The sequence below is a fragment of the Harpegnathos saltator genome, unplaced genomic scaffold, assembly GCF_003227715.2.
Source record: "Harpegnathos saltator strain DR-91 unplaced genomic scaffold, Hsal_v8.6 scaffold113, whole genome shotgun sequence".
In the NCBI taxonomy this organism is placed as follows: domain Eukaryota; kingdom Metazoa; phylum Arthropoda; class Insecta; order Hymenoptera; family Formicidae; genus Harpegnathos; species Harpegnathos saltator.
This window is the reverse complement of record NW_020229888.1, coordinates 214,475-227,013: the sequence shown is the minus strand read 5'-3', so window position 1 is coordinate 227,013 and position 12,539 is coordinate 214,475. Positions and strand designations below refer to the sequence as shown.

Below are 12,539 nucleotides of genomic sequence, written 5' to 3'. Positions count from 1 at the left end.
CATTTTGAAGGTAATTTCATTTTGCTCTCTCATAGAAGCCCTCGTCCCTATTGGCAAAAAATTGAGACAGTCGATTTTCACAAGCTTTTCTTGAAGCGAATTTTTCACCAACAAAATTGTTCGCCATGGACAAGAACAGATGATAATCACTTGGTGCCAGATCCGGACTATAAGGTGGATGCATAAGAACCTCCCAACCAAGTTCCCGGAGCTTCTGGCGAGTCATTATCGATGTGTGTGGCCTGATGGAACACAATTCCTCTCCTATTGGCCAAAGCTGGCCGCTTCTGGGTGATTGCTTCCTTCAGACGGTCCAATTGTTGACAGTACAGTTCCGAGTTAAGAGTTTTGCCGTAGGGGAGCAGCTCATAGTAGATAATTCTCTGCCAATCCCACCAAACACACAGCAAAACCTTCCTGGCCGTCAATCCTGGTTTGGCCACCGTTTCCGCCGGCTCACCGCGATTCGATCACGACCGTTTTCGCTTGACGTTGTCGTAAGTGATCCACTTTTCATCACCAGTGACCAACCGCTTCAGAAATGGGTCGATTTTGTTGCGATTCAGCAGCGATTCGCAGATGGAAATTCGGTCCATGAGGTTTTTTTGCGTTAACTCGTGTGGCACCCATACATCGAGCTTCTTTTTGTATCCAGCCTTATTCAAATGGTTCCAAACGGTTTTTTGTGCAATCTTTAGCTCTTGAGCAATCGAAACAGTGCTTACATGACGGTTGGACTCGACAATGTCCATGATTTTATCGATATTTTCGACAATTGGCCTTCCAGTGCGTGGTGCATCTTTGACATCGAAATTACCGGAACGGAATCGACGAAATCAAAATTGCGCGTGATTGGCTGTTACAGTATCAGGACCATAAACACTATTCACATTTTCAGCCGCCTGACTTGCGTTTTCGCCTTTATCGAAGAAAAACTGTAAAATATAGCGTATTTTCTCTTTGCTAGTGTCCATCTTTGACGCGCGCTCAAACAAAACTGAGTCAACTAATCACAAAACTGTCACAAAAGTTTTTTTAGTATGAAATCTCATCTCTCTAACGCCATCTGGTGGAACCTGATCGGACTTATACAACGCGAGATACAGATAACTAAAGCCATCTATTGGAAAAGTAATGGATTTATTTTTACTACACCTGATATTATACCAATGTTTTAATAACATTGACGTTAATGTTTTAATAATATTAAAATGTTACTAAAACATTGGCGTAATATAATATTGTACAAAGAAATAACCCAGCAAACACAGAATATAACTGTTATATAACATAAGAATAACATATAATATAACATATGTTATACTCTAGTTATATAATGAGGTTATATAATTTAGTTTCATAGTTGTAATATAATTATGTTATATTGGGTCTGGGAAAAAGTGACGTTTTTCCCGATAGATGGCGTCAATTAACTCAGCGGCAAATAACTCAGGAAACATAGATCGCAGCGACGTGTTATTTTAAGCAGTTATGAAATCAATTTTAAATTGAATAGATTTTCCCGCTCTTTTGTGATTATGCAATGTTGACATATAGCTATTAAAAAGAACATATAGTTTGGCGAAAGGCCCAATATAACTTTCAAAAGTATTCAGTTCAGTACAGTCGAAAATGGCAACAGATAAGGTGCATATCCGACACTGCATTCTTTACGAATTCCAACAAGGAAAAAATGCTGCAAGAGCGTGCGAATCGATTTGTTCCTTTCTCGGCGAAGATGTTGTATCGTACGATGTGTGCGCATTTTGGTTTAAGCGGTTTAAAAACGGTAATTTCAGTCTAATCGACAAACAACGCCCTGGAGGCCCTCTGAAGTGCGATAATGATGATTTAGAACAACTGCTCGCTGAGAATTCGGCACAAACACAAAAAGAGCTTGCAGAGCAGTTGGGAGTAACGCAGCAAACGATTTCCAAACGCCTACATGAGATGGGAAAGATCCAGAAAGAAGGAAAATGGATGCCTAACCGCATGAACTCACTGAAACCAACAAAAATCAACGAGTGGCAGCGTGTCTTTCTCTTCTCAATAAGCAGCATCGAAAGCAGCTTTCTTGTGGAAAATCGTTACGGGCGATGAGAAATGGATACTCTATGACAATCCGAAACGCAGAAAGTCATGGGTAAATCCCGGCGAATCATCAAAATCGGTCGCAAAACCCAATCGCTTCGGAAAAAAGGTTCTTCTCTGCATTTGGTGGGATATCAAGGGCGTGCTTTATTATGAGTTGTTAGAATCGGGTGAAACAGTTACTGCGGACTACTACCAACGTCAATTAATCTGCTTGAGTCAAGAATTGGAACGAAAACGTATACTGGCATAGGAGAACGTCCAGTGAAATTGTTGCATGACAATGCCAGGCCACACATTGCTTCCAATACAAAAGACACCATAATGAGTCTTGGCTGGAACGTCTTGCAGCATCCGGTTTCACCAGACATTGCTCCATCTGATTATCACTTGTTCCGGTCGATGCAACACACCTTGTCCGATATACACTTCCAATCAGTGGATGAGATCCGAAAATGGTTTGACGACTTTATTGTGTCTAAAGACGTAACATTTTTCCGAGATGGAATTCATCAGCTGTCTGAAAGATGGCTTAAAGTTATAGAAAGCAACAGCGAATACTTTGATTGAACAATTTAATTTACTTTCTTTTAAAATAAACCTTGAATGTAGCTGAAAAAATTGGATTATTCATTTGTACACCTAATACTAAATAAGTACATAGTATTTGCGATGATATATTTATTTCTAAATTTTTTGTTGAATATGTGTTATTTGCATCTTCTAAATCATAAATTAAATTTTCCATTGCGCTTTTTGAGTCAAGTGACCCAACAAGACGGTGATTTTTTTACTCATGAAGAGAAAAGAAAACTGACAAAAAGCAAATGATTATTAACATTAATTAAGAGAGGACAAAATAATAGCAATTACGTAATCAAAAGAATTTAAATTTTGAGTTATTTCATAAAGAGGAAATTTGAAGCATTTTCCAACAACTTGGTCAAAACTAATCACAATCAATTTATCAGAAAGTGTCGTACAATGAAAAATTACTATTTGGGAAGACTGTATTAAAGTGTGGAAAAAATTTTCCACGTTTTGGAAACGTTTTAGTACAAGCCGATATTCATTATCAAGTCTAATAATATTTTGAATACAAATACTATAATCTTTCAGAATTATCGTATCATCCTTTCCATTCAATGACAAAGAAAATATTTCACAAAATATCTTTCGATATTGAAAGCAACACTGAGTAAAAATTCCAGGTGTAGGTCCTCTTCGATTCCTTGGGGAGCGTCGTCCCCGCCGTAGGGCACGGCGGGGCGGTGCTTCCCAGGGGTGGGAAGCGGGCCCGAGGTGACACCGGCCAAGGAGCCGCCACTGATTCGTCAGGGGCCTCCTCGGCCGCCTCGGGCCCGCCTCCGAATACGTGGAGGGGGAGGGGCGACGAGTGTCTAACCCGTCTCCCCCGAGCGTAGGGACCGGGAAAGAGGAGTGGAGGCTTGGTTAGGGCTAGGCCCCACTCCCTGCCCTCTTGACGAGCAAGGGGGCTTGGAGGGAGGGTGGGTATCCCCCCTCCAGTAAATATAACCAGAAGGCCAACCCGGCCGGGCAACTGGACGGGAGACCGCGCCCCCGACTCTCTTTGTGGCAGGGGGTGCGGTATTTGGGCGTGGGGTTCTGATAACAAGCTCTGGGGCCGGGGAGGGAATACGGGAGTAGTTCCCCTGACTCCCCCCACCATGGTCCGAAAGGTAGATGCCCCAGTGGGATTTTAGCCGGTAGGAGTCCGGCATAACCCCCGCCCTTCCTAAGGGGCGGAGGTATCCATAATGGATTTCCCCACCGTTATAAAAAAAAAGGTCCTCTTTGATGTATGCCAGAAACTTTAATAATATTTTTAGGTGATGCATTATATTGGCGGTGGAATCTTTGTTCCTCATAACGCCTATTATTTATTTGCTGCAAATGATGATTTGGCTTTCGACAAATTTTTTTTAAATATCTCATATTATTTTTATATGGGAAGGCTGAAAAAGAATCCAAAAGTCCATAATTTTTAACATCATTACATAAATGTAATAGACCATGAACATCATACGAAACGAATTCAACACCATACTATTTAGGAGCTCTTTTAACGAAAATTTTCAACATCGTTTCTGCTTTATTAATAAGTGCTGCATCTTTACATGAGGCATCGTCTACCAAAATGCGAATTGCAGAATGTAATAGTAGGAAGTGCAAATACATAGCTTCATTTAAAAGGTCAACAAAAATAATAGGACCGGTATATAATAAAATTTGACGATGCTCTGTAGCCTTGAAAGTACGATGTTTTGCTATATCAATTGGTAGTCTTGCAAATTCTTTTAGACAAAATTGTTTAGCTAACTTCAATCTATCAGAAAGAATTTTTAGAGGCAGGTGAAAGTTTTGCAGAAGAAGCATATTTTTTATTGATAATAGCCAAGAACATTTTATCCCTAACACCAAGGCAAACTAAGTACATATAATCGAAAACAGTTTGTTTTACTAAATTTATAGAAAGATGTGCGATAGATCCTTCTTCATTATGATGCTCTCCATCTAAACATATATCATATTCTTTGCTTGTTCGCAACCTATGATCTACATCAAGATATACCATAACACCTTGGCGAATACTTTCTCTTGTGATCCAATGCTTGGAACATGGAATTCTAGATTTATGACCTTGATGTTCTAACACAAAAGCTCATGCCACTGTATCTGCGATTAAACAACAAATACTAAATGTAACTTTTTCCCATTAAAAGTTATTCCTTTATTATTCTTGTAGCACATCATCAACAAATGGTCTTAATAACTCAGTAGCATTTGTAGGTTTCGAGGATCCTTTCCAAACACCTATAATTTCTAGCTTACTTCCATAAATGTTAGCAATTCTGATTTGTATAGGATACAGTTGAATTTTACTTGCACTATCTAAAGCGGCACTATCTACATGGAAATCTATCTTTAAATTATTCGGGATGATATCTAAAGATATAATTTTAAGAATAGACTGAATTCCTTTCTCGAAACCTAAATGTAGATACTGTCCTCCAGCAATGTCAATAATATTACATGGTGTACGAGGTATATTCATAACTGTTCTTGGATCACAATGAAGTTGTGAAAAACAAGAATGAGTCCTGAGAAGTTGCAAAATCTCTTTTGCTTGGACATGGTTAATACGTGTTTTTAGAAACACATAAGCAAGCTCTTCCTCGAAATTTCTTTCTACACCAAGAACTAAAGATTCCTCAATTTCAGATTTATTTTTCTTCTCATTTTCCACATTATTATAACTTGTTCGAGAAGACTTGTTAGTAAGTTTTACATTTCGAAATTCCTGCCTTATGTAAAAGTTAGTTGAATCATTCATTTTAGAATTACATGCAACATTATCTGATTTTAAAAGTACTTTTCTATCAATCATCTCTTTACGCGAAGTATTGTTCGAAAGAACAATTTGAAAGAAAAATTATTCGAGCTAACCTGTACTTATACCCAGTCGAAATTTTATGAATAATTTTACGTGAACGAATTTTTGCAATTTGTATATTTTTCAAATGAATGTGAAACAATAAATAAATATAAACAAAAATAAAACTTACTTTAATTAAATTTTTAAATAATATTGGCTAAAGAATATCGGCTTGTATTTATATCATGTCCGTTATACATGCGAAAAGAAATAAAGGCGAATGGTCTGTTCCTTTTCGCTGTACAACGACAGAAGCGCGCACTGTGAGATCATCATGCAAACATTTTGTTATCGGGGTGAATTACATGTCGTGACGGTAACATGCAAACTTTATCGATGCAAGACAGTACGGTGGCAGCATATTTCTTGCTCGATGTGCTTACCACAGCATGCACTAACGTGCTGACACGCTTTGTTATCGGGGTAATTAAAAATGTATTATTAAAATTGAAAAACTACAATAATGTATGTATGTTATTATTCTTCTTTAATCATAGCTCGAAAGTTTCTTTGCTATTACGAAAATAATTTAGAGTCAACCATCTTTATTATTACTTCATTGGTAATATGCTTTCTAATCGACGGTTGATAAAATGTGAATCGTCGTATATTATCTACAATAAAGTGACGCGAGCTTCGACCACTTAGATGAGACTCATATGGGTCAGTGAAATGTCAGTGAATAATGTGAACAGTGTACGAGTGGTATATGAGCGGTACGTACAGAAGATGTGAATAACAAGCGGTAGTGATGGATGACAATAGAAAAATAGGAATCACCATCAAAACTAGTTAAGAAAACCGATTGTAACTGATCGTCGCGATAAAGTGATGGCGAGTAACGACGATACAATCAGTGATAGTAGTGAGACAGTAACCATCGACCAGCTTTTTTAACGAATGGCGTTGTCCAAAGTGTGTAATCAGACATCTATGATTCTCGGCGATAATGCTTTCGCCATCGTTGGCAAGGTAAGGTTTTCTTTAAAAACCTCTTTCTCTCCCCTTCTCACTCTCTCTCTCTCCCCCCTCTCTCTCTACCTCTCTCTCTCCCTTTCCCTCTCTCTTTTCCTCTCTCTCTTTCTCTCTCTCTCTCTCTCTCTCTCTCTCTTTCTCTCTTCCCCTCACCCTCTCCTCACCCTGTCACACTTCTTTCATCAGATTAAAAGACAACGAAGTCTTGTTTGGCGTTTCATTAAATATTATATCAAAATAGTATTGGGTTCCTCCTACTTAGCTGCACTATGTTACATTTTCTGCACCACAAATGACACAAGTACAGTAAGTTGAGAAAGTTGTCATACTATTCATCGTGTTCTCTCCATATTTTTGTTTCCATAGGAAAGACAAATAATGCGGCAAAGTATTTCGTCGGGAAATATTGTTTTCATACGCACGTTAGGAACAGAAATTTTTATTTAGTAATATCTGTCTTCATATAGAATTGTATTAAAATAATAAGAACGGCGGTACCAATATCTTTTTTATCTGTTGTGTACATATATTCGGGAGAGGAAAGTGCAGGAAAGTACACAGAAAGTGCTGTCTAATAGGAACAGAATTCTTGTGTCGTAAACCTGAGAAAGAAGGGAGAAGGGTGCGATCCGCGTTTGTTTGAAGCTGCACCGAGCGAGTGAACGAAAAAACGTGAATATAAGAAATCATGCTTCGTGTATTTCTCACATTCGTCCGCAAGAATGCAAATAGTGATGGTATAATATCTGCGCTTATCCTTACATTCGTCTCGATCAGCGTGTGGGTGTATTCGAGTGTAGCGAATTTGCCATAGGCATAGCCACGATCATAACGTAGCTTCAACTTTTCTTACTTCGTTCGATTTCTCGGTTATTGGGATTTTTATTTCGTCAGCACACGTCGCATGTCTCGCATCTTTTACGTCGTTTAATATTTTCATGTAATAAATCGACTGTTCTTTCCTTTCGTTCGCGTCGTTCGAAAACAATCGACAGATTCTATGCTATTTTATATGGTTGAATACATTTCCTATAATAATTGTCGCTAAATAAATAATATATATTATTCAAAGGCTTTTTCGATGCTAACAGTCGTGACATTCGAAGTTTAGTTAATCGTAAACTATCAGCTTTACTAAATTATTGTTGACGACACTAAATTACTGTATATTTTTGTTTTATGGATTACCCAAGTCCACTTGTCATTTACAAGAATTTTATATCGACAATTGTTCTCTATACAGAATAACGAGATTGAACATAGTGTCAATATGTTGGATGTACCACGGAAAATATATTCAAGGGACTTGCATGGTTCAGAATATAATCATTGGAGTTACGACTTAACAGACTACAGCACAAAAAGAAATGTAAGTAATATAGATATTTAATAAATTTTGTGCTAACTTTATAGAATGATAATGCATAATGTTGTTGCTATAACAATATTGTCAATATGGTTGAGTTTTCAAAATGCCAAAATCTGTTTAGATGAATACTGAAGATGATGATAGTCAGGATTTAAATAATTCAATGGTTAATGATCTGGTGTCAAAGATCCTTGATGAAGATTCCATGACCATTGATACTTTTCGCAATAGTTATAACAGCAGAAATTATCAAACTGCTGAGTTTGTTAACTCTTATCCTAATCAAATTGGAGATAGTCTGAACAGTTATTTGAGTGATGTGGTAGATCACTTAGAAAGTCGTTATCCATGCGGCAAATTAACAAACAATACCTATAACAATGTTAAGAGTGAATACCATCGTACAAACAATCTTTGTAATGATTTTAATATATTGAGTCTGAATACACACATGGGGCAATCAACAGAACAAAGTAGTGCCAGCAGCAATGAACTTCCACCAAACACATATTCATCTGATACACGGGCACATGTTGTACATTCGAATGATGGGAATATATACACAAATGGAAGCAGTATGCCACTGTGTAACGATCTGCTAACAACTATCACTACAAATGAAATCAATTACAGCAAACAGTCTGGTAGTTGGACAGAGCCCTTAATGACGCCTTCAATGGGGTGCAACAGGAGTGAGTTAATGGGAAATTACTCGAGAGTTCCAAGTTGTGCTAAACCGGATCTTAATTTCAATGTGGCGTTAACCCTCGCCTTGGATTCATCGAACTCGACAGTTCCTATTAATGAGCTGGAGTATCACAACAGCTTGAGACACAATTGTACGCCATCTAACTCATATGGCAATCAATCTATGATGAACATGCATGATATGTACAGTATCAGCAGTAACACCACTCAGAGTTTTGGATATAGGCCGAACTCGGCGATGACTGACCTAAACGCCGAATCTGTTTTCCTGTCAACTTCGCCATCACATTTCTCACCTGCCGACACAACGACTCTACATACTTGTTTTGGCAGCAATATACAACGTAACGACATCAGCGATTTTGCCAAGGAGGCTCACGATACCGCTCGATTAAATATGACAAGTATCAGTAACATACCTAATGAACAGATGATTCAGTTCTTGCAGCCGCAGACTCGTAGTAGCTACAAATTGGATCAAGCTGTGGACCAAGATTATAAAACCTTAATCGATTACTATTCCCCTGGTATAACTGGTACAAATAATTTTATCGCATCCTTGACTAATAACCTAGACACGAATGAAAACGTCTGCCTCCCTAGTGACTGTAGGATCGATAATAATTTATTGAAGATAATCAGTCCGAAATCAAAGGCTGTTGAAGCTAAACCGTATTCGCCGATAGGATTTCCAAAGAACTTAAGTTCGCGTAATTTGTATCAGCCTATGGCTAAATATGGTTGTCACAGTTATCAACAATACACTGCCAGCAGTGGCGGCGATACTCTCAAGATATTGCCACAAAACTCGGCGTTTTATCACAACGACTTAAAGCAGCCTAAATTAAATGCATATAAACTGGATGGATATGATATAACTAAAGAGATGGCCTTTCCCTCGGCAGGTCATCTGACTGATTGTATCGCAAGTTCCACATTAGACAAGGACGCAACCTTTGGTCACATCATGAAGCAACATCATATGTCAAAAATACAGAGCATTCCCGCTGGGATCCCACCGCCGGATATTATTTTCAATTCGAGAATGATATCGGGTGCAAATACTGTAAGATCGGGAACATTCCCGTCAGTGATGCCAGTCCCAGTCCCTGTTCCGCTTCATCCCGTACCACGGCTGTTCTCCACGCTTTACGGAGGAAGTTTAAGTTTTAGAAACAGCATTAGTGGTGCAGCCAGAAAGACCGGTCCCTCGAGTATATTGCATTTCAATCTCGAGCAAACGTACGAGCAATTCAAGCAGCTGGAGAAAGAGCGCAAGAAGTGCGAGGCCGGATTAGCCGCTCACTTTCCAGGGAAACGAGTAACTAGCGCAAATAACATACCTATCCCACGTCCTCAAGGAAATCCGTCTAGAGTGGATCGCTTGGTAATCGATTATTTGAGAGAGCACGCTCGTGTCATTACATTAATAGCGAAGGTAAATAAACAATTGTGTCTGCGAAAATATATCTTTATCTGTACTACTTTATGTTTTATTTGTATTACGTAAGCACTATGCATTATAAACTTACCTTCTACTCCACTACTTTTATTTGACTTTACTGTGTTATGTATACACTGAATGGAGTGAACTGCTTGTTTTTCGTTCTCGAAAAAAATCTCTTATAAAAAGAAATTATTTCTTCTCTATCAAGTATTTTCTATTTCTATTTTGTTGTTCTTTAACTTTTTTTTTAAGAATAGTTTTTCATTGTCATAGTTTGTCGCAGTTTTATCTTTTAATCGTATCTTGTATATAATTTGCATATGTATATACTTATACAATTGTATAAGTATATACATATACTTATACAATTTTTCACTTTGTAATGGAACAGATGGAACGCTTACGTGGGACTACGATGAATCAACGTGTGCACAAAGCTATGGAACATTGGCTGGAAGCTATCAAATTTGTTCAAGATTGTCGCAAGCAAGAAATCACAAATGCTATCAAACGTCAAAAAGAGAATCCTCATTGCATTTTAGCGTATGACGACAATGGTGAGTGTAGTGGGAAAGTAGTTCACGTTGAATTTGCGCGTGAATCATTGATCGTAGTCCTTTTAGTGCAACTGTAAATTTGAAAATTATAAATTTGATATAACATACCATTATGTTGTTACCGTTATATGTTTTTAACATATTTGTGCGTACCTAGATATTTTGACTTTGGCTGGAAGCGTGCACGCATTGACGAAAGCATCGCGATACGCGCGAACCGGTATGTATAACGCGCTCCAAGCTACGCTACTTTATGATTTGGACGTGGAGAAGAAGGTCGTTGAGACTTCCAAGGAACCGGTGCTCGAGACTAGATACAGCGAAAGTCAGCTAAAAGATGGAATCAACGATTATTCAAGCAATACCTAGCAAAATTGCGCCGAATCCATATCGTTCATCTTGAAACGCTAAAAAGAGGCGAATTCAGCAGCTTTTTACTTACGTATAGTATTACGTTTATGAAAAGCGTACGCTGGTGTTTACGTGATTATTTTATCGTTGAAACAAAATGCCGCCCATTAAATTCAAAACTTTCACTCGCGATATGTGAGAAGAATCGTTATATGCGAGAAAAAGAAGACACGCACGTATACAGACACACATACACACACACACACACGACACACACATAGAAAGAACTAAAGTGTAAAACTCGAAAACGTGGAATGTGCGCAACTTTTTACAGATTATTAATAATTCCGTAGTTTTCTACGTATTTTAACGCTTATCGGCGGTGCGATATAGCTTTTCGGAAACACCGATATAGATGCGAAAGAATTTCGCTCATCGCTGGAGAGACTGCCCATTCTTTGTCATTTATCTCTATTATCTGTGTCAAGAAAAGAAAGAGGATATCTTTTTTTTTGACACTTGAAGATAAACTAGGAGCGGTATAAATTGGGTTTAAACCGGTGAATAATCACTAGCTTTGAAATCGTTGACTTATTAACTCGCAACAAGAACGAGATTGCTCAGATGATATTACATCCTTTTAGAAATATCGTTCTTCGTATAATTATTCGTTTGTACATGTATCTTAAGTTAAACGAGATAGGCAAAATACTAAACCGATGTACTCGTTCAAAATGTCCGATAGTAATTCATTAGATTAGCTCAATGTGGCCTTCCTTAAATGTGTAACCCATTGTGTGGTAGTAGATGTCTTAAAACTTGAATATTTCGTATAAGTGCCATGCCAATTAAATCGCATGCAACACGCGAGCTTTACATTTACATGTGTGTATATATATATATATATATATATATATATATATATATATATATATATAAATGTTGATAGCAGGGAAAATAGAGGAAGGCGCATTGAAACACTAGGATACATCCAATGAACGATTTCGTGCTGGTAGAAATACGATATAAACAAATTTTCGGTATTCTTTCTATTTGTGTTTCTCAAAGCCACAGAAATGTCATCAGGCCCGATAGATACAGCAAACGCCAAGAGAATAAATACGACATATGTTAGAGATACACACTTCTGCCGTGTGTATGGCGCACGGTATTTCAAAATTTATTTTTTAAACTCGGTGTTTCAAGCGTTCCCCGTTTTCTCCTTCTAGATTTTCATTACCGACATCGTTCCAGATGTACTCTTACGAATACAGAAGATACACATATGTAATACGCACATACGCGAGGTATGACTGCATTACATCGACAGGTATACGCACAATGACATTAAACCACATTCATATATATATGTAATGTTAATTTGCACGTTTGCTTTTTCGTGATAATTTTGCATATTTGCAATGGATATTAACGGTCAAAAGTTTGTATCATTTAATTTTTAATCAAATAACGAAGTAATTGGAAACGTGTGCGTAAAGTCATACTTTTTTGATTTTTTTCTTTTTTACTTATAGAATTTTCATTGTGTATTTTTCCGAAAAACGAAGAACTTTGATTTTCTTC

General features: G+C 37.7%; 1 protein-coding gene across 2 annotated transcripts; it reads left to right on the top strand.

Moving 5' to 3' along the window:
- The first annotated feature begins 6,188 nt into the window (after window positions 1-6,188).
- LOC112588034 (meiosis-specific coiled-coil domain-containing protein MEIOC-like) lies at window positions 6,189-11,849 on the top strand. 2 transcript variants are annotated; one of them, XM_025301460.1, is made up of 5 exons: window positions 6,189-6,520; window positions 7,767-7,892; window positions 8,014-10,038; window positions 10,439-10,604; window positions 10,762-11,849. In XM_025301460.1, the coding sequence occupies exons 1-5, from the start codon at window positions 6,449-6,451 to the stop codon at window positions 10,971-10,973; spliced, it is 2,601 nt and encodes an 866-aa protein (XP_025157245.1). In that variant the 5' UTR covers window positions 6,189-6,448; the 3' UTR covers window positions 10,974-11,849. The 2 variants fall into 2 exon arrangements, with proteins under 2 accessions (XP_025157245.1, XP_025157246.1); XM_025301461.1 differs by lacking the exon at window positions 6,189-6,520 and adding an exon at window positions 7,048-7,260.
- The last annotated feature ends 690 nt before the right edge of the window (window positions 11,850-12,539 follow it).